General features: G+C 40.9%; 1 protein-coding gene across 2 annotated transcripts; it reads left to right on the top strand.

The window, feature by feature from the left end:
- Positions 1 to 1639: 1639 nt before the first annotated feature.
- Positions 1640 to 22063, top strand: CFLAR (CASP8 and FADD like apoptosis regulator). 2 transcript variants are annotated; one of them, XM_061456276.1, is made up of 10 exons: positions 1640 to 1868; positions 9493 to 9924; positions 10761 to 10866; positions 11797 to 11932; positions 12102 to 12199; positions 13236 to 13287; positions 14613 to 14662; positions 15736 to 15814; positions 19817 to 20330; positions 20800 to 22063. In XM_061456276.1, the coding sequence occupies exons 2-10, from the start codon at positions 9629 to 9631 to the stop codon at positions 20936 to 20938; spliced, it is 1470 nt and encodes a 489-aa protein (XP_061312260.1). In that variant the 5' UTR covers positions 1640 to 1868; positions 9493 to 9628; the 3' UTR covers positions 20939 to 22063. The 2 variants fall into 2 exon arrangements, with proteins under 2 accessions (XP_061312260.1, XP_061312270.1); XM_061456286.1 differs by lacking the exon at positions 1640 to 1868 and adding an exon at positions 1922 to 2040.
- Positions 22064 to 22899: the final 836 nt, after the last annotated feature.

Here is a 22899-nt window from a genome sequence, read left to right as displayed (position 1 = left end):
CCAAAACAGAGATTTATAAGCAACGCTCTCTAAATTGAAACATATAGTACCATCTCTTCCCAATCACATCTAACTTTACTGGTATGCTGTATGTTTTACATTATATTTGTTTACAGTTTCAGTTTACATGAGAACTTACAGATGAAGCCAATGTAGTACTTTAGCTTTGAAACAGTGGAACAATGAAAAAGCTTGTATACAATTCATAAACCCTGCCTATAAATATGAAAATCATGAAAACTGTGTAATAAGCATATAAAATTTAAATAAATTAAGGAGTAAGTGAAAAAGTAAATGAGAGTATACTGATCGCTTAAGGAGTGGCTGTGTTAAATTGCTACATCATTCACTCAACCATTTATTCAGGTTGCCCAAAGAAGTGATAAATGCTCCATCCCTGGCAGTGCTCTAGGCCACACTGGACAGAGCACTGGGTGACGTGGTCTAGCTTGAGGTGTCCCTGCCCATGGCAGGGGGCTGGAACTGGTTGATCTTGAGGTCCTTTCCAACCCAAACCATTCTATGATTTTGGGGAAAAACAAAACTAACCAACAACCAACCAAAAAAAAATCTTCCATAAGCCTGCAACTATACCATCTGCTTCTATTAGACTTTACAAGTCTTCGGTATGTTTGTATAAAATAGATCCAAGGAGGAAGTGTACATACTGATTCACAGTAGGTTTCCAAATGAATCATCACCTATCCAATGCTACACCTTAATAGCAAGGATAGTGCAATGCCCTTAAATGACTAATATTAAAGTGAGAGCCTGACCACACTATTTCAGTAAGAATTCAGCTTTTTTTCTTTGTCAGAACAAAAAGTGATCAAATCCTAGTGTAGGTGATTACTTTCCGCCCATTTTCCCTGCAGTTCCAAGGACAGAGTTTGCACAAGTGTGCAATCCCATAGTACACTGCTGTATATTTAGCAGCACCAAAAAAAAAAAAAAAAAAAGTACTGTTTTATAAATGCTTTCAAATCCACTGAGGTGAAAGTTATCTATTATGAGTCTAATTTCACTTCATGGGGACGTGAATTTTGTCCGTTTCAGCAGATAAAATGGCCCACAAGTTCAGATTTTAAGCCTCTAAGAGAGCAACTCCAGTCACAATACTAGCACACCAGACTAAGTCACTTCATACAAATTGCTGGTTTATACCAAGGGGCATCACAACACCCAGTTTACAGGGATAAGGCATTACTTAAAATTTACTGAAGATATAAACAAATGGGAAGCACACAACTTTCCCGCACCTGTACAGTATCATTCTATGAACGAACTCCGAACATGAACCAAGTAAACGCTTTCTTGTGTATAAACTCTCGCGAGAACACATATCCACACTTACCCCAACTACTCGCTGAAAACCCGTCTGTTACTATCGATACCTACTGGAGCTGGTAAAAAAAGATTTCGTTTTCTCTCATGTTAGCGGCCGTATAAAACGCCTAGTCTCATAAACGTCTGTATACGCACTGAACTCACGACCACACTACTGCCAAGCCCTTCTCCTCACAGATACTCGGAAGCCATTTTCTGCGACAGCGATACCGAAAGGCGCCGCGCTAATGCGGGACGAGACGTCTCTCCTGCCAATCTTGGGCTCCGCTGCCGTATTGAGGCGATGGGTTTGCCTTCTCTGACTCCTATATCTTGAGGCAGAATATAAATCAAAACCGAAAGCATAGTACCTAACGGCCGGACTCACGATGACATTCTAAGGGTTAGTGAACGTGGCTCGGCAGATGTATAATGATCGGCGGCTAAAGCCACTTCCCTTATCCCTTGGCGAGATCTCTGTCTTAAACAGCGGTGCTGTCTACGCTCAGAGGCAGCTCAGGTGCCTCCAGCAGTCAGAAAAAGTAGGAACCAAAAACTCTGCCTCTCGATGGGTAGACAAAGCAAATCTTAAAACCACGCCTGGTGCTGGGGGAGCCTGTTTGTTCTCCCGGCACCGCCCCCCGCTGCTTCTCCATGTTGCCAATGCCGGACCTAGCCCAGCTGCTGTAGAAGAAACTTCCCCGGCGCGTCTGGGTGCGTTATACCTTCCCCTCTTCCTTTCCCTGACACTAACATGCGCTCCCAGTGTAGGTGTCCTAACACACTGTAGTTCGAAATCGGGTGCTTTTTTGTAGTCTTCTTCCGCACCGGGAGCGGGCTTAGCCGGGTGCGGAGAGACGGCGCCTGACCATTCTCGTGAGGCGACGCTGCTGGTCCGCCCGAGCTGTTTGTTGAGAAGCGGGTTCCCTCTCGCGTAATTTTTCCAACTGTGATAGAAAGTTGCGTGGAACTTTTTTTTTTTTTTTTTTTTTCTGTGAAAGCACCCTACGGGAAAACAAATTTTAGTTTGCATGGGTTTGTTGTTTTTTTTTATGAGGAAGACTGGGGTGTTAAACTAGTGCGTCTCCAAATAGAAATCAGTGTGGTCACTGCTTGTCTACGCTGAGATCAAAATATTTAAGCCTAATACAGAAATGAGAGAATTACTGCAGGATTTCCCTGTTTTCCCTAAGTATCTCGTAAGAAAATCTTTTATAGAGAAATGTGGAAGTTGTGGAGCATGCTTCAAACAGTTCACTACTTTGAAAAATGCCAGATGATACAGACTCAAAATGCAGTCGTCTTTGTGTCACTGCAGCACCTCTACCTCTTCAAATAAATCAGAAGATTGGAAGCACAGCTAGTGCCTCCTGTAGCAAAGTAAGCTCCTCGCTAGAGGCTTTCACATGAGTTCATCTTGGTAAAACAAAGACAATTTCCAGATCGGAACCACACCCACGAATGTTACATCATGGTTTTGCTGCTGCAGAACTTTATGTGAAATTCTCAAGGAACAAATGCTGCCAGAAATTACAGATTCATTGCAGACCATATTTAGTGTGAGGTATTTCCCTGCTTCTCTTGGAAAGACCTTCTCTCTTAATACTTCTCTGTCGTGGATCATTGCATTGGTATTTGTGTATGCTCAGCATTTGTGTTGCAGTCATGAAAACAGCAAACAGTAATACTGCTTGAGGCTTGTACATGCATACTGCTCTCCACTTGTTAGCAGGGAGTTAACTGAAGCCTTGTGTGGTTTTGTGCATGAAGCTTTAGTGTGTTATTTCCTGCTCCTTGAGGAGGGAGGAGGAAATTCATCCCTGACTTTGGTTGTATTCTGTAAGGCTTGGGAGCAGTGTGAAACAGTAAAAAAAACATAGGAGTATAAACAACTTCACTAGCTTCACAGAAGCTAATGAACATACTGATGTTTTTCTGCCTGTTTTAGTGTGGAACAGAAATTATTTGTGGTCTGAGGAGGAAATAGGCTTGTTAATATTCTCGGGTGTTTACCTTACAAAGTTTCTTCTTGTGAACGTTGTTTACAGTGTAATACCCAGGCTCAAAAGTTAGCGCAGACTTAAAGTCTAATGCTTGTGACAAAGGTGTTGTACAGTATGTGAAAAATCAGTCAGCTTTAAAATCTTACATGTTGGAGAGTGTCATACATGTCAGGAAAGTCTGAAAGTTAACTAAACCCAGAAGGTTGTATTTAAGTGCACTTTGGAACTATCTCATTGAGCTGGTTTTTCTCGGATGTCTTTTGTGGGAAGAGGACAGATGAGTCACCCCAGAGTCAGTGACTTCTTTACCAGAGACCCTAAGACTATTTCCTAGAAGAGCTCTTCCTCAGTGACTTCTTTACCAGAGACCCTGACTATTTCCTGGAAGAGCTCTTCCTCAGTGACTTCCTTACCAGAGACCCTAAGACTATTTCCTAGAAGAGCTCTTTCTCTGTGAAAATTTTGGGTGACAGTAAACTCTCCCCTCACCAGCCATTTTCCCTCAGTGTGCCAGAGGTTTTCCTGGTTCTTTGAATACAGGAGGAATAGAGATTTGATTGTTGCTGCTCCATGTGTAGGCCTGCCCCCATTCATACTCACATGATCTTGCAGTATCCTTTTACAGTGGGGGTTTTATTAGACTTCAGGTATTCAGGATGATTGTGGATTTCATATAAATCAAGAACGTAAATGAGAATGTGTGGTACTTTAGGTTTCTTTTTTCAACCCTCTTCCTGATCCATAAGCTTTACATCGAAATCTTTACTCAATACATGAACCATTGAACTAGAGAGGAAAATCCTGTGTGTTTTCTTGCAGCAAATTACATGACATGAATACACAGACTATTGGTACATTTCTCTTTCCTCTTCACTCTGAGCAAAGTCAGGTGGATGTATAGAGTTACTTTTCATTTAAACAACATTGGAATTAAAGGCTTGTAGATGAGTTTCATTCTTTTTGATGTACAGACATAGTATGTGACATTGATTGTCACTCACAGAATGTGTAACAAAAGGCTGAAAATGCTTAAAAATGTTATCCAGGTGCTAGAATCTTTCCGTGTATTAGGCTTTGAAGTCAAATTGGTTTGGGGCTTTTTTGCCTTTCAGAATGGTTTAAACAAAACTGTGCAGTATAGTGACTCAGCTGCTTGGAATGACTAAGATTTGTCTTCATACTGCTCATTTCATTTTTCCCCATGTAGGTAATGGGGATCAGAGAAGGTGAGAGAGAATTTCCGTAGTTGGTGGCAGTGGAAATTGAGCATAGCACCCTCCTTAATATGTTAATCACGAGGGTGGGGTTTTTCCTAGGTTTGAATTTTAATTTCTGTTTCAGTATGGTGAAACATGAATGTCACATGAAAAGGAGTCTGTGGCTTATCTATACTTTCAGAGTTAGCCATTTTGTGTACGTAAGGTTGATTTTTTTTCTTTGTGTGGCTCTTGAATCTTTCTGAACATGGAGAGGGGGTGTGGGGAATCCTTAAAACCCTACTAACTAATTCAGATTGGAATCACTTTAAATGATGCTAATAAATAAGAATATGCACACATTCCTGAATTTAGTCATAATTTGTTAAAGTACCCCCTGCCCTGTAGCTGTTGCGCAGAGGTAGGGGACCAAAAAGACGACGAGGGTTGGAAGCGAGTTCCAGTTCGACGTCGTGGGAAACCCTCCCCCCTTCCTGCCCTGCTTCCCCAGGTGTCCCTCCGTAATAGGTTCGAGGCCCTGGATCTTGAAGGAGAGGTAGGTGAGGATGTGGTGCAAGGCCAGCCCACAAGGCCACATAGGAAAAGGGAGTCGACTTTGCACCTCAGGACTGCCTCTGTTAAGAAAGAAAGAAGGGTCATTGTAGTAGGGGATTCCCTTCTGAGAGGAACAGAGGGCCCGATATGCAGAGTTGACCCTCATCATAGGGAAGTGTGTAGTCTGCCTGGAGCCCTGATCAGGGATATCACCAGGGCGCTCCCCAACCTGGTGCACCCAACAGACTACTACCCGCTGCTGGTCTTCCAGACAGGTGGGGAGGAAGCTGCTTCCCGCAGTCTGAGGGGGATGAAGAAAGACTACAGGGCCTTGGGGCGGATGGTGAAAGAGTCTGGGGCTCAAGTGATCTTCTCCTCTCTCCTTCCATCTTCCACTGATGTGGGAAGGAATGGGAAGATTCAGTTCATGAACAATTGGCTTCGAGACTGGTGCTACAGGCAGGGCTTTGGATTCTTTGATAACGGCTGGTTTTATAGGGCACCAGTCTGGACAATGACAAGTGAGAGAGGGAAAAGGATGCTGGGGCACGAATTAGCAGGGCTCATTTGGAGAGCTTTAAACTAGATTCGAAGGGGGATGGGCTTGTAGCTGGGCTTGCCCCAGTGGGGCAGCGCTCCAGAATTAATGAAGACTGGGAGGCCTCCTACAATCCTAGGGTGAAATCGGTGTGCTCAGCTCGCTCCCTGAAATGCCTGTACACCAATGCGCGCAGCATGGGAAATAAGCAGGAGGAGTTGGAAACCTGTGTTAAGTCAGGAGACTATGATCTGGTGGCAATTACAGAGACGTGGTGGGACAGCTCACATGACTGGAATATAGTCATGGAGGGCTATGTCCTTTTCAGAAAAGACAGGCCAGCCAGGCGGGGTGGTGGGGTTGCTCTTTATATGCGGGAGGAACTACAATGCACCGAGTTCTGTCCAGGGACAGATGATGAGCGAGTTGAGAGTCTGTGGGTGAGAATTAAGGGGCAGGCTGGCAGGGGGGATACTATTGTAGGTGTCTGTTACAGACCACCGGATCAGGGTGAGGAAGTTGACGAGGCCTTCTACAGGCAGCTGAGAGCGGCCTCACAGTCACAGGCCGTGGTTGTCGTGGGGGATTTTAACTTCCCTGATGTTTGCTGGAAGGACCACTTGGCAACCCAGCCGCAGTCCAGGAGGTTCCTCCAGTGTATGGATGATAACTTCCTCCTGCAAATGGTGGATGAGCCGACCAGGAGAGGAGCGCTGTTGGATCTCATCCTCACTAACAAGGAGGATCTGGTCGAAGCAGTAAGGGTTGAGGGCTGCCTTGGTTGCAGCGACCACGAGATGGTGGAGTTCAGGATCTTGTGTGGCAGGACTAGTAGAATACCAAGTAGAATTGCAACCCTGGACTTTAGCAGGGCAAACTTTGGCCTTTTCAAGCAATTGCTAGGGGAAATCCCATGGGCAGGGCTGCTTGAAGGTAAAGGGGCCCAAGATAGTTGGTTGACATTCAAGGACTGCTTTTTCCGTGCTCAAGATCGGAGCATCCCGACACGTAGGAAGTCAAGGAAGAGGGCCAAGAGACCTGCGTGGCTAAATAGGGAATTGCTGGGTATGCTCAAGTGGAAGAGGAGAGTTTACAGGTCATGGAAGGAGGGGCTGGCCACTTGGGAGGAATATAAGGCTGCTGCTAGAGGATGTAGGAAGGCAGCTAGGAGGACTAAGGCCTCCTTAGAATTAAACCTGGCAAGAAGGGTCAAGGACAGCAAAAAGAGCTTTTTCAAATACATGGCAGACAAAACTAACACCAGAGGCAATGTAGGCCCACTGATGAACGAGATGGGTGCCCTGGTGACAGAAGATAAAGAGATGGCAGAGTTACTGAATGCCTTCTTTGTCTCTGTCTACTCTGCTGCGGGCAGTCCTGAAGAGCCCTGTACCCCTGAGACCTTAGATGAAGTCAGGTCGACGGAGCGGTTTGCCTTAGTCGATGAGGAATGGGTTAGAGACCAGTTGAGCAATCTGGACATCCATAAATCCATGGGTCCAGATGGGATGCACCTGCGGGTGCTGAGGGAACTGGCGGAAGTCATTGCTAGACCACTCTCCATCATCTTTACCAAGTCTTGGGAAACGGGAGAGGTGCCTGAGGACTGGAGGAAAGCAAATGTCACTCCAGTCTTCAAAAAGGGCAAGAAGGAGGACCTGGGTAACTATAGACCGGTCAGCCTCACCTCCATCCCTGGGAAAGTGATGGAACACCTTATCCTTGATACCATCTTAAGGCATATCAAGGATAAGAAGGTTATGAGGGGCAGTCAACATGGCTTCACCAGGGGGAAATCATGTTTGACCAATCTCTTAGCCTTTTATGAGGAAATAACACGGTGGATGGATGATGGCAGAGCGGTGGATGTGGTCTACCTTGACCTCAGCAAAGCATTTGACACAGTCTCCCACAGCATCCTCACGGCTAAAATGAGGAAGTGTGGACTGGATGATCAGGTAGTGAGGTGGACTGCGAACTGGCTGAAGGAGAGAAGCCAGAGAGTTGTAGTCTATGGGGCTGAGTCTAGTTGGAGGCCTGTAACTAGTGGAGTGCCTCAAGGGTCAGTACTGGGACCGGTATTATTTAATATATTCATCAGTGATTTAGATGAGGGAATTGAGTGTACTATCAGCAAGTTTGCTGATGACACTAAGCTGGGAGGAGTGGCTGACACGCCAGAAGGCTGTGCTGCCATCCAGCGAGACCTGGACAGGCTGGAGAGTTGGGCAGGGAGTAACTTGATGAAATATAACAAGGGAAAGTGTAGAGTCCTGCATCTGGGCAGGAACAACCCCAGGTTCCAGTATAGGTTGGGGAACGACCTGTTAGAGAGCAGTGTAGGGGAGAGGGACCTGGGGGTCCTAGTGGGCGACAGGATGACCATGAGCCAACACTGTGCCCTTGTGGCTAAGAAGGTCAATGGCATCCTGGGGTGTATTAGAAGGGCGGTGGTTAGTAGGTCGAGAGAGGTCCTCCTTCCCCTCTACTCTGCCCTGGTGAGACCCCATCTGGAATATTGTGTCCAGTTCTGGGCCCCTCAGTTCAGGAAGGACAGGGAGCTGCTGGAGAGAGTCCAGCGCAGGGCAACGAGGATGATTAGGGGAGTGGAGCATCTCCCTTATGAGGAAAGACTGAGGGAGCTGGGTCTCTATAGTTTGGAGAAGAGGAGACTGAGGGGTGACCTTATAAGTGTCTATAAATATATAAAGGGGGAGTGTCACGAGGATGGAGCCAGGCTCTACTCAGTGGCAAACAATGATAGGACAAGGGGTAATGGGTACAAACTGGAACACAAGAGGTTCCACTTAAACTTGAGAAGAAACTTCTTCTCAGTGAGGGTGACGGAACACTGGAACAGGCTGCCCAGGGAGGTTGTGGAGTCTCCTTCCCTGGAGACATTCAAAACCCGCCTGGACGCATTCCTGTGTAACATTATCTAGGTGTTCCTGCTCCGGCAGGGGGATTGGACTAGATGATCTTTCGAGGTCCCTTCCAATCTCTAACATACTGTGATACTGTGATACATATTAGATTGTTAATACTTCTTTTATTTTGACTGCATTTAAAGCAAAGCATGTTCATGTTTTGAAGGGGGCCTGTAAGGATACTGGGGAGGGACTCTTCACTAGGGACAGTAGTGGTAGGAGAAGGGGTAATGGGTTCACACTTGAAACACGGGAAGTTTAGATTAGATATAAGGAAGAAGTTCTTTACTGTGAGGGTGGTGAGGCACTGGAATGGGTTGCCCAGGGAAGTTGTGAATGCTCCGTCCCTGGCAGTGTTCAAGGCTGGGTTGGACAGAGCCTTGGGTGACATGATTTAGTGCAGGATGTTCCTGCCCATGGCAGAGGGGTTGGAACTTGATGATCTTAAGGTCCTTTCCAACCCTAACTATTCTATGATTCTGTGATGGCAGTGGTTTGCCTACAATGTATGGTTAAACTACCTCTTAGCTCCCAAAACTCTTCCTGAAAAATGCCTTGAGACTTTTAGGGAGACAGGGTCGTAGTAGAGAGGTGGATGGTTGCTGGGAAGAAGTCAGAGCTTTAGACTTAAATGGCTGTGGAACTTAACTAATTTCCACAAGCACTTGAAATATCACTCATCAGCAAGCTGATAATCTTTCACTTCCTATGGAATTTTCAGAGTTGTATTAAGGTTTTACTTTTAAAATAACTTCCTTTTTCTTTCTGATTAGTATGACCAAATACTTTTTGTTCTGCAATGAACAGCTCGGAGAACCCCTAGAGAACAGGAGGCCTGTATAGACTGTTGGTATTTTAGTTGTAAGTGAAATATATCAGCTAGGAGAGTTAACTGTGAACTTGTGCTGCAGATCACTGATTTAGTACATTTTAACTCTCTTCCTCAGAACTGCTTATGTAAAAATGAATCAAGTTAAGAATGAACACCAGAGAACTGCTGTGGTAGAGTGTGCTTCATGTCATGTTGGCTTTCTGTTTAAAAAAACAGTAGGCTGGCAATTTTAAAGGGACAGCAACAAAGTGATGACCAGGTGCCAAGTGCCAGCTGCCCTTATTCACCAGATTGAACAAGAACTGGATGAAGAAGAAGAAGAGATTATGATTTTTCTGTGCCGAGACCTTGCTCCTGACTTGGCCAATGCTGACCTTAGAGAGCTTTTGGTGGCTTTGAATGAGAGGGAGAAATTGTCTTTGCTTGGCTTGTCTGAGTTGTTGTATAGAGTTAAGAGGTTTGACTTGCTGAGGAGGATCTTGAAGACTGAGAAGGCAACAGTGGAAGCTGACCTTTCTAGGAGCCTCAGACTTGTCGCTGATTACAGGTACTATATCTATTTCAGATATCAAGGCTATTCTATTTTGTTCAAAATGTGTGGGAGTTGTTTTGGAGTTTGGGGGGTGTATGTGTTGTTTCTTTTTTTAAATAGGTCTTGAAAGAAAAGCAGAAAAGGGCATTATATCTAGAGTAACAGTGAAAAGAATATGTCAAGTTTAGTCCCTAAAATAAGGCTTGGTAGCTTCTTTCAAGTCATTTCATTAGAAGCATCTATCTTTAAGAAATTTGTTTGTTTAATAAAACCAGTGATATTTGTACGGTTTTAGATCACCAGATAGAAATGATGCATTAGAGGAACGTTGTTAGTTAGAGATACTTTTCTAGTTTGCTTTGGTCACATAGCCTTGTAGTACAGCTTTTCTCAGGGGACGTGTCTCTTACTACATTTTACTCTCTAGTTTTAAGAGGCTTAAATTAAGAAGCTCCAGTTATTTTCTTTGAGAGGCTTCAGGAAAAATTACATATACTCATAAGGAAGATTTTGCTGTATTAACTTCTCACTGAAATAAAACCCCTGTAGCTACTAGCCATAAAAGTTCAAATGTGTTCTGTTGCCTCATTCTTTCACTTCATCCCTATTGAAATATTAAGAAGACTTGTGTTTTCCTGGCAGCAGATTTTACACAGTCAGTCTGAGTAATGGCAGGTGCTGATTAGCAAGAAGTAGGGATTTTAAAATTTAATCTTGGAGCAGGGTTGGCTTTTTCCTGTTTAATTGGAAATGGTACGTTAAGATTGGAACATGGGAGATGTTGGGTAGTTGGGCAAGGGTGGGATCTTGCTGAAAGCTAATCCTTCAGAAATGTGTCAACTTTATTCCAGGGTACTAATGGTGGAGATTAATGAGAATCTGGAAAAAGAAGAAGTGGGTTCTCTTATTTTTCTGCTCAGAGATTATGCACCTCGTATGAAAATGGCAAAAGATAAGGTACGTTTTTCTGGTGGTCTTCTCTAGGGCAAGAGAAGACCAGCAGAGGAGAGGTTAAAGTGTAAAGAGAAGTAGCTAGAAAAGAAAGTGGTAGGTGAGGCTGTGAGGTGCAGACAGAAGTCAGGAAGTGAAGGAGTAATGGCTTCTATTTCAATTTTTGTTTTTCAATTCAAGGAAAGATGCATGAGAAACAGTAAGAGGGAACAGTGAAGACTTGCTACAGTGAATATTGTTAGCATGATCCTCACATGCAGAAGGCATTAAAAAAAGTCTTTCGTTAGTGTAACTGATCAGTAAGTTTATATATGAAGGATCTCAAACCAATAATCATATGAAATGTATCTTGAATTACAAGGTCACTTTTTAGGTTCATGCTCTGCTTCACTTAGAAAAGAACAGTTTTATTTTAATTAGATCTTTTTTTGTACACTTGTGATCTGAATGTTTAAGTGCTCTGAGAAAGCAGAGATTCAGTAGAGAGGGTTCAGAAAACTTGTCAACAGTGCATAGAAGACTGCATATTTCTGTCTTCTTCCTTTGTGGTTTCTTTTCTTTTCCTTTTTCTCTCTTTACCCAAAGAAGAAGAGGTCCTGCAAATTCACCAAAGCTTTTCTTACCTCTTGCTTTGTGGCATGTGAGGTCACATTACAAGTCATCCTTATAGCAAGGTAATGCAAACCCATTTCCTCAAAAAGAATTTTTTTTTTTTTTTTTGAGAATATGACTTTCTAGCTTCCATTACTCTTACGGTAATACCAAGAATTCTTACACCTTCCAGATAATTTTCTTAGTGTTTCAGAAGGTAATGTCACTAGTTCTTGAATATACAACCTGTATGAACTCCACATGTTATTGTCTGACTTGTTTTGTTATTTACTGATAGAGAACAAATTACTGATATGACAGTTTAGGTTTCTCTTGCTTTTCTAGAGTTTTCTAGCTCTTGTGATTGACCTGGAGAAACTAAATTTGGTAGCTCCTGATCAACTGGATCTGATAGAAAACTGTTTTCGAAGCATTCACAGGATAGACCTGATTAACAAGATTCAGAAGTACAAACATGAAGGTAAGATCTTATTTTCCCCTGGTTACTCTTGATAGCAAGGATCAGATGTGTTCTTACTGAAGACAAAATTATGAGTTACAAGTCGGAGTATTTGCATGCTTCATGGATTTAGGTTCATAAAACAAGTTGGTATATCGTGGTGTATTTCTCTGTATGTTTCTGTTTTCAGCTGTAATATATTCTGCTCATTCTCAGCCAGTATATGTCAACGCACTTCAGGCATCTCTCCCTAATCTCAGTCTGATTGATCCTCCTTATCATTCAGGGGTAAGTATACATAGACAGATCTTTCCTAAATATTGCCAGACATTGAAAGGGGATTCATCTCTGCAGAGGCTCAGGAATGAGAGATTGCTAGGAACAAAAATACTACTTACTTTATTTCTCTTATTCCTGTTACTTGCTGAGTTTAGGGTCTGATTTAAATCTTCTGACTAAAATAGGTCCCCTTTGAAGAGCTTCTGTGAATTTTTTCCTATTAGTTGGAGATGAAAAAAATTGCATCTTGAGTAAGTTTTTCTACTACTCTAGGGAGCGAAAAGTTTTGCTTTGACTGTTTTTTGCAGAACATATTACTCTTTGTACTTCTGGATTTTGCAGGAAAAGCAGTATTTTAACTTAGGAAGGTCAGGGAGAACTTTTCAGATTTATATTTTTTAATTTGGTTTTAATCTTACTTTAAGAAATTTAATCTTGGTATGTGGAAAGTCATCAAATCCTGTTGCATGTAATATTCTTTATATTTGGGTTAGGTCTGATATTGTGATAGTGTGACCTTACTTAAAGTATTTAGCCTTGCTGAATTAATTTGATGAGATTATTTCTGTCATGTGTTCAGTAAATGTGTATGTATAAAGCTCACATACAAGACACCAGTAATGCAATCTGTCTTTACTAACAAGGCCATAGCACCTTTGTTTTCCAGAGTACTTAACAGGAAAGAGTTTGCATTGACTTTTCCATATTATGATAATATTGCTATTATTTCCTTTCTAATTCAGTGGAAGTTCCTCCTTGCTGCTTTATAGGAAACAAAATTCGTATCTTCAGAGGATGTTTTTTATTTGTTTTCCTATGTTAGGGAACAAGCTTTTCCTCACTGTTCATGTCAAGCTGGTTTGGTTTTTTTTCTGAGGAGTAACGGTCTGGGGTTGTTTTACTTGTTATTTTGTAATTATAATTAGCTGATATATGTGAATCTAAAATACGCAATGTTTTTATTGAGGAAAAAAAATACTATTGTGTTATATTTTGGAACATTCTTGAACAAGAGAGGAAAAAGATACCTTTTTCTTCATTTTAGATCCAGAATGTGAACAAAGAAAAATCAAAAAATGGACAAAGTCGTATTCTGGGTAAGACCATTATATCTGAGTTTTGATAATCTAAAAACGTCAAAAGATGAATTTAATTGTATCAATAGGACTGTTGTTTGATAGTTGTGGTTTTGTCTAATACAGTTGATAACACCAGCAGCAGAGAGTATTTGGGACCTCTGAAAACTGAGGTCCCAAATACTTAATACCCAAATACTCAAATACTGAAAATTTGCTCTTGTGTTTGCTTTTGTTGGAGTTTAAGCCCAGCTGGTTAACTCAGAACCATGCAGCTGCTCTCTCACTCCCCCTTCTTTTTCTTCCTCCACTCCCAGGGGGATGGGGAGGAGAACTGAAAGAATGTAACTCCCACAGGTTGAGATAAGAACAGTCCAGTAACTAAGGTGTCACACAAACCCACTACTGCTACCACCAATAATAATAATAATAATAAGGGAAGTAACAAGGGGAGAGAACACAATTGCTCACCACCTGCTGACCAATACCCAGCCCAACCTGAGCAGCCATCTGGCCTTCTGGGTAACTCCCCCCAGTTTATATACTGGGCATGACGTGCTATGTATGGAATACCCCTTTGGCTAGTTTAGATCAGGTGTCCTGTTTCTGCTTTCTCCTGGCTTCCCCTCCTCGCTGGAAGAGCATGAGACTGAGAAAATCCTTGATTGGAGTAAACATTACTTAGCAACAACTAAAAACATGGGTGCATTATCAGGGTTGCTCTCAAGCTAAAGTCAGAACCACAGCACTGCACCAGCTACTAAGGAGAAAAATAACTGCTACTGCTGAACCTAGGACAGCTTTGCTTGTGCCAGATCTTCATTTAAATTGTTGTGGGCTTCCACTTTCATAGCTTTTAAGCAGAATAAATAGCTTGTTAGTAAAATCATGGAAGAGGTTGACTAGCCAACTCTGGAAGGTCATGTAGTGTAGCTGTGCAATTGAAGTCTCAAGTAGGAACTTTCTGTGTCAATTCAGTGGTGAACTCTCCACCAGGCCAGCCAGGAAGTTGTCCAGTGAGTATCAGGTTCTTACCATCTGTGTTGTGTTCTTTATGGAAATGCAAAGTTCCTCTCAAATACGCTGATTTTTAGAAGAGCAGTTGGCTGAATTATCTCAGTGTAGGAGATTGTTTGTTTATTCTAGTTATAAACAATATAGAATGCAATCCACATAACATTTTAGAAGTGAAATTTTGGGGGTTTTCTTTACTTCAGTAGCATACATAGAAACTGAGAAGTCCAGATGAGTGAGAACTAGGTAGGTTTCTCTTCAGGTGATCTGATGTCAAAGAAATGTCACTGGTTCCTACGTACTGAGTTTACTTATGTATGTTTCACCTGCAGCAGAACCAGTCCACATGTCCATTCAGGAATCAGGACCAGCATCATATGAGGTATGTGCTTGTGCATATAATAAAATCCTCAGCAGGTATTTACCTTAGTTTTCTTTCTGTTTCATTTTGAGATTTCCTTTTCATTGCCTGCAAACAGAACAATGTGTACACCCATATCTTCCTCAGCCTTAAACAGGTTCTGTGACTTGCTTTTGCAGGATATAGTTTTAATATAAAATACTTGCTGCTACTACTACTTCAGAAGCAGGAGTGTGCAAAATGCACGTACATATGATGTGCACACAGAACTTGTGTATTTATTAGTGGAAGCTAAGTCAAAACTTGTTGGAAGTCAGACCTCTTGCTGTATGCATTAGAAATTGCAGGGCTTCTTTGCATGCAGTAAATTTTGTTCTTTATTCTCTCCCTGCCCGTTGCTCTCAAGGTGGAAGACAGACATACTTTGGGTATTAATGATAAGAATGAATGACTGCTGTTTCCACTACCTCCCCTGTAGGCCAGGAACCAGGGAATTACCTATAGCAATAGTATTGTAATTTTTAAAGGGAAAAGGTATTGTGGTATTGTCATTACAGATTATTTAGAAACAAGGAGGTTGTTCCACTGAATAAGGAAATAAATGTTTTTCTGATAAGCAGTGCTTGCTTGCACACCTGAAGAGCACTCTACATTTATTGTGTTGGCAATATGAAGCTTATAGTTCACATCTAAATAGCAGTTACAGTTAAAGAAATTAATTTGGAAGTACTATAGAAGGGTCATTGCTGTCATAGTCCAGGTCTTTAAAAAGTCTCTCCATCCCATATAGCTGCTTTTTTTAGTCTTTGTTTTAGGATCATTGTGGTAGTAAGATTTCATAACACAAGGGTGCAAAAATTAAAGCATGTACTAGAAAGGGGGGTGGGGGGGTGGGGGTGGGAATCATTAGCCCATGTCTCCTGATTTTTTTATTGCTGTGTAGATAGGACATACTGCACCTCAGTAGACTTCTGCTAGCTATTCTGTGGAAAAACAATGTGATTGAATAGACCTGAGGTTGTGAAATGTGAGAGAAGAATCAAGTCTGTAAGTTGAGAGTGACATACTAAGAACTTGTCCTTCACATTCCTCAGGTGTTTGATGATAAGTACAGAATGCAAAGTCAGCCTCTAGGAATATGCCTGATAATAGACTGTATTGGGAACAGTGCAGGTAAGTCTGTGGAATCTTAAGTTCCTTATTTTCTTAATCTCAGATAATTAAAGCAATTTAGCATAAAGTATATGATGTACATTTGCTAGCCAGGTGTTGTGGTTTAAACCCAGTCAGGTAACTCGTTCACTCACTCCCCCCCTTCTTTCCCTCCCGCTGCTCCCGGAGGGACGGAGAGGAGAATCGAAAAGAATGCAACTCCCACGGGTTGAGATAAGAACAGTTTAGTAACTAAGGTATAACACAGATCACTACTGCTACCACCAATGATAATAATGATAAAGGAAATAACAAGGGAAGAGAATACAAGACCTCAGCACCAGCAGACCGATAACTTGCCCCCCCTCAGCCCGACCGAGCACCAACCGATACCTCCTCCAACCCTGCAGTCTCTCAGCCCTTCCGGCTCACTCCCAGTTACATCCTGGGCATGACGTGCTGTGGTATGGAATACCTCTTTGGTCAGTTTGGGTCAGGTGTCCTGTCTCTGCTTCCTCCCAGCTTCCCCTCCTCCCTGGCAGAGCATGAGGCTCACAAAGTCCTTGGCCAAACCAAAACATCTCTATCAGCTCTGTTCCCGAGCCGAAAGTCAAAACACTGCACTGCACCAGCTACCAAGGAGGAGAAACATGACTGCTACTGCTGAACCCAGGACACCAGGCTAGAGTAATATTGTCCTAGTCAGCTAGTCTATCATTGTAGTAAGTCTTCTAAAGCACAGTTGGAAGGCGCAATCTGAAGTTAAAGCAAACTATCCTAATTATTGCAGACAATGTTTGTTTGGCTTTTGGCACAGAATCTCTGAATGAAAGAGCTTGTAAGGAAGATAGACTGAATTTTGGGAGGGAGAAAAAGGATGTTCAGAGACCAACAGAATAGTTAAGGTACAGTCATACAGCAGGTTATTGGCAGAGATGGTAAAGGCGGCATTTTCAAGGAGTTAACAAAACCAGAACTGTGGATTTGAAGTGTAATCATATTGGACACTACAGATTTTGAACAGCTGAAGGCACATGATTTATTATTAATAATGCAAATGTGCTTCTGTCACATCTTGCACAGTTTAACTGAAAGCGTCACCACAGCTCTACAGGAATTTTCTTCCTTCTCTCTTGGTTTAGTTAAAAAACCCCAAACCAACCAACGCAAAACAAAACAAAAAATACCCCCCAGAAAAGCCCAACAATTTGCATGTAAAATTCAAGATAGTCAGTGCTATGGTTAAAATGTGGGTTTTTCCTGATTACCTTTATATAAACTAAAAAGTACATGTTTGCATAAGCAAAAAAGACCCACTCTCTAATAATTGTAAAATATTGCTAAAGTAAAAATTAAGAGCGTACTTGCTGTTAGTTCTGTAATAAGATAGGAGATGTTGGGGAAGAAGAGGGTTTGTCAGTGTGTCTTTTTCTCATAACTAATGGTCCAGCAGATGGACCAACCTAAAATTATTGATGTAGTCTTTGAGGAGCTGTGTATACAGAGCATAGATACAGAAAGTAAAATTTTTATGTTTGATGATCATAGATTATATAAAACAAGACAGTTTGTCATTAGGATAACAGGAATTTATTCATAATCCCACAATTAATGAACATGAAGGACAGAGAAGACACTTCAGTCAGTTACATGAAACTGGGAAGCACGCTTGGCATCTGATTTCGGTATGTCCTACCAAGTACATCAATCATCTCTGGCCAAAAAAAGAAAAAGGATGCAATTGCTGAACACAAAAAATCTAGAACACTTCTTCACTTCTGTTGTCAACAAAAAAAAGGCTGACTTTGGCCAATAGGAAACTACAACAAAGACAACCTGCCAAAGACTGAAAAACCTGGGGGGCAGGAGAGCAGCTCGTGAGAACATTCTGCTCTGTCCTGTTGCCTGCTTCTTTACTTTCCTGTTCTTCTCTCTTCTATGGTAGCTTTAGAGAACAAATAGCCCTGTTGATGCAAGAAAGATATACAGCCTTAATCTGAAAGGTAGCACAATAGTCTGCTCCAATACCAAAATAATTACCTATTATTTGTAATTCTGTTTCTTAAAAGCAAATGTAAAAAAGATTGTTGGGGAAATACAAGTGTGGGGAGTTAAAGAAAACAGGAGGTGTAGAAACAGTGTTGTTTATGAGAAAACCCTCTGTAAAGTTAATTGTCTCTAACAGCATATGAGCTTGTGCTGACCTGGTTTATTGAACAAAAATGTTTTACTATGCCAAGTCTGATTTTTTTTTTTTTTTTTTTTAAATGGAACAAAGTACAAAAGCAGGTAAGGTGTGTACATTGGAGAAAACAGGAACCACTTCGTCAGTTTGTAGTCATGGATACATAAATTTAGATCTATTCTTCCTTAGAAGGCACAGATCTTTTGCACAGGCACTATACTGTGCAGACCCCTTTGTCATGGTAACTGCTACTAAATACAAAGATTGCTTAAAATAAAAATTAAAAAAAACCCCACTGCATGTGATCTTCATGAGCTCTTACAGTCATTTCAGTCCTTGTACAAGAACAGAAAGTGTAAGTGTGACAGAGGAAGTCTGCTGACTGGAGAGGATAAAAATAGATCACGTTTAGTGTTTGGCATGTCGTATACACTAGCAAATCATGGCTCTGCTGCTGTTGTGCCAAAACCACCCAAAGCAAGTCTTAATGTGCTTCAGTCTCCATGCATATTCTGCAGTGGATGCAGAAGCAGTTAAACCACTATATGTGTCAGACATTTAATGTCACCAGTGCATCATCAGCATTTTAACATGATAGAAAGCAAGACTTTCACTTAAATAAATTACTGTGCTAGTGAAATTCAGGAGAGACAGGATATACACCATTGCTTAAAGGAGCTTGTTAGAAAGGCATTCACTACTGTGTAGAGTTGTGCAACACTACTTCTGAAGTCTGAAAATAGAAGAGAAAGAGAAGTGGGCAGGGAGAACACTAAGAATTCTATCTGTGGTATGCATTACAGTCTGTAGCTATCCCAAGATTCAGTCTGAGAAAGTTGAACCAATAATAGATCCTGCATGTTCAAGGATTCCAGCAGTTGAAAATGTTCAGTGTAAATAATGTAGTGCTCAATACATGCTGATAAAATTCAAACTGCAATGCCCATTCTGTTTTGTAAATAGCTGCTTTTGACTTTTCCACTTGGAAGCCAGTTTTTACCCTTACCTTGTAAACAGTCAAGGGGAGGAAACTATAAATTTTGTATGTAGAGTGGAAATGCTCCCAAGTGAGTTTAAGTTTACTGGGAGATGGTTACTGTTGAAGAAACATGCTTTGTGATCTGAAGCTGCAGCATGTAGCTTTTATCTTGCCTTAAGGTAAAATTGCTGTATCCAAAGCTTACCATGGATAATTTCTGTTTCATTGTTAAACAAAGGTACCAGCTCTAAGATTATTTGGTTTAATTTTTTTTTAATTGTGACACTTAAGAGTGTGTCAGGAAAAGCGCTCTCGTTGCTGTAACTTTTTGCATACGTACTATCCTCTAAAGGATGAAGTGCTTCATCGAGTATATAACTGTTCAACAGTATTAATACTGAATCTTCCACCTGAATTTTGAAGAGGATTTTTAATTGCCTAAAATATAGGGGATTTTCCTTTCTAATTCCAAATAAAAAATATCCAGATTTTTTTTTTAATTATTTAACAAAATTTAATCAGACCAACAGAACTGTAATGAAACTCTCTAGTTCCAGTTTAGCACCTTGCTATAGTATAGTTTGTATTTTGCTGAGGAAAGTTAAAAGTTGTGTTCCTTGTTTTCACTATGGGCATGTGTGACAGTACAACTTATGCTTTGCTGCCAGTTAGCTCTGAAATAGCCTCTGAAAATTTGGCATTGTTAAACTTGAAGTCCAGGAACAGCCCAGCTTCCTGTGGCTGTAAGGCATTTTACATAAATTATTTGCAATAGTGAAATACTGTAAATACTGTAATTCGAGATACTTGAGATTGAGTCTTGATGTGCAATGATGTAATTACATCTTGCTTTTTTCAGATATGCTGGAAAAGACCTTCAGATGCTTAGGCTATGACGTTCATTGTCACAAATATTTAAATACGAAGAACATGAATCAAACACTGATTGAAGTTGCAAGGTTGCAGAAGCATAGAAACTGTGACAGCTTCATCTGCGTGTTGGTCAGCTGTGGAAATTCTAAGAGTATCTTCTGTACAGACCATACTTTTTCTGGATTCCCTTTGGAACAAGTAAAGGTATACTTCACAGCAGACTCATGTCCTGAACTCATAGGAAAACCGAAGCTTTTTTTTATTCAGAACTACATTGTGCCAGACAATGAGCAAGAATGTACTAGTTTGTTGGAAGTAGATGGGAATAATGAGAACTTCTTAGCTCATGCAGAAACCCCATGGAAAGTCACTATTCCCCAAGTAGCAGACATCTTTTGGAGTCACTGCAAGGTGAACGTGTCTACACTAGAAAAATCCTCAAATTCATCCTCATATTATCTGCGTTGCCTGGCTGAGCTACTCTGCAGTCCTCATAAAAGGTAAATAAAAAAAGAGGAAAAAACCAACCCTTTTCCTATGACAGCCTGCTGCCCTACAGAAAGAGAAACCTGAGGTGTCATTCTGTCTGATCCTGAAAAGTGTCATTTGTTATGCTGTGTCATCAGTTAAAAGACAGGTATACCTGATCCTGGAACAATGACACAGGAAAATTTTTCAAGGTATTTATGGCGTTAACATTTAGTACCTTTTTACAAACACTAAAACCTTGTAATGAAATCACAGATCATCATATTAGCATAACCAGTATCACAACAGTGATTTGGGTTGTAACAGATTGTCTCCAAAATGCATATTCAGCCTTGGGTTTTAGAGGTGTAACCTCTGCAATAAAGACTAACATTTGAAACTTTCTCCTTGCTGAGTCTAAAGTTGTGTTCTCACTTGTGGATTCTTAAATGATGTCTTATTTCATTCTCTAATAGAAAGCTTTTACTTTTGTTGCTGCAGGAAGCTCTCTATATTGGATATCCATACGGAACTGAACAGAAGAGTCTATGAATGGAATAAGACTGCTGACCCAAGCCAACAATATTCACTTCTGCTCCAGCACACACTGAGGAAGAAACTTTTTCTTTCTGCCACTTAACTGCTGTTGGAAAGTATATCTCTGAGGTGGCTAATGAGAAACACTTATGATCCAGACAGTCCTCACACATGCTATTACTTTATGCATTGTTACTGCATGTATGTCTAAAGTGCCTGTTGCTTCCAACTCCAGAGATTCAGAAGCATTTCAGTGTGTTAAGGCACTAGATTTATAATCTAATACAGAAGGTTCTTAAAGCTTGGAGGAGAATGGTGGCTATCATTTAGCACTGCCACAGATCTTTCAACATATATAACAGGTAAACAGGTTGGAAGGAGCTCTAAAAACCTGTTGGTTTCCCAGGGTTTTGTGTATTATTTCATTGGTTCTTTTTAGCATACCTATTAGCAGTGCACTGATCTAGGTTCTTCTGTTGATACTTAAAACAAATACAAGCCAGTGCAGGCTGCTGAAAAGCACTGGGTACTCTCCCCAGCACCTAATAATGGAAAACACGTTGGGAAAGAATCCCTACCCAGCAATGCCAGTTCTTCATTAACAAGTTTTGGCTTGCATGCCCTCACAGACCAGCATAACAGAAGGAGAAGAGAGATGGTCTTTTAAATAATTTGTATTCCATCTGCTTGCTGCATTAAAGGTGACTCACTCAGGACTACTGTCAGTACTATCCACAGCACACAAGGGTTCTGTTCTATGTTAATAAATGAGACGGTCTGCCATGTTGTGGGCTAGCTATGTTTTTTGGTGATGCAGAAATGAGTTTACATGTGGCAGGACTTTACAGTAATCTACCACACAGTTAAAAAATGTGGGATTTTGGCAGGAATTGTGGAAGCTGAAACATGATTCACACTTGTTGACCAGGTATAGTTGTAAAAGTCCACTCTATCATATTTGAACCTGTGTTGTGTGCAGCCACTTGCTGTTATAAGTGAATTAAACACCACACCCTCACTGCTTTTGCTCATGAAAAAGTGTATGTCTTTCTTCATTGATTCTTTTTTTTTTCCTCCAAGTTGCTCTTTTTCTTCTGAAAAAGGCATGACTGAAAACTATAAATACAGAATTTTTTCTCCAGTGGAGCAGATGCCTGACACAAGTTAGTTAACCTGCTTGTTATATAACAGTATAACCTCAATGAGCTGTATTAAAACTTAATTTCACTGAATTTATGGCTTTCTCTTTCCTCCTAAAGTAGACCATTTGACAACTTTTAATACTCCTAATGCAGTGTCTTGTCCAGGAAAAAAAATAAAGGCCTTGGCATGCCTTGCTTGGTTTCTTGTGTAGTCACACCGTACATCCTTCTGGCATGTGTTTCATGCCAGCAGAATGGGGGTTTTGCTAATGCAGGATATACTAGTTCCTTGAGCAAATATACTGCAAAAAGATTTTTTTTTTGCTAGTAGCTGCATTTAATTTGAGCAAAAAACAAGTGTGCTTTTGTATGTAACTTCACCAACAATACTTCTAATTGTAGACCAAGTCTATCAGGCAGCTAGCTTATTGATAGAATACGTTGTACATTGTATACTATCAGTATATGTCAGTATATTGAGAATAATTAGGAGTGCTTGGCCAGTAAATTTACTCCAATAACAGTAATTTTTTTTTTATTCCTTGATACTATGTTGTACTTAGATGTTGGCTTTACACAGAATTATGTCAGTTTTATCAACTTTCTTTTAAAACCATGTTTCTTAAGTTTCATTCAGGAAAAAAAAAAACAACAACCCACAAATGTGTTTTCAAGCAGCCACTATAATTGAAATTAAAAATCTTTTTTATGTGGCAAAGAGTAGATATCAAAATTTAAAAAGTGCTTAGGAGCCCTTCCTTATTATGCGATGTAGAGCCAGATTAAGAGCATACAAGGAGGAGAAACCCACTGAACAGGTTTTAACTTACAATCTTTTAACTATCCACATAAAATGTTACTATTAAAATATATATTTATTTATATTAATGTACTATTTTGTATTACATATGAAGTACATATT

This window comes from Pezoporus flaviventris, unplaced genomic scaffold (assembly GCF_033815535.1).
Source record: "Pezoporus flaviventris isolate CSIRO_AGI_PZ_B2104156 unplaced genomic scaffold, CSIRO_AGI_Pfla_v1 ptg000001l, whole genome shotgun sequence".
NCBI classification, from domain to species: Eukaryota; Metazoa; Chordata; class Aves; order Psittaciformes; family Psittacidae; genus Pezoporus; species Pezoporus flaviventris.
This window is presented reverse-complemented; position numbering and strand designations above follow the sequence as displayed.

Bases quoted from the DNA above. Each gene is read 5' to 3' on its own strand.
- CFLAR (XM_061456276.1), top strand. From the start codon at position 9,629: ATGACCAGGTGCCAAGTGCCAGCTGCCCTTATTCACCAGATTGAACAA. The intron at 10,867-11,796 runs GTACGTTTTTCT...TTGCTTTTCTAG, and splicing joins TGAAAATGGCAAAAGATAAG to AGTTTTCTAGCTCTTGTGAT. The intron at 14,663-15,735 runs GTATGTGCTTGT...CACATTCCTCAG, and splicing joins CAGGACCAGCATCATATGAG to GTGTTTGATGATAAGTACAG.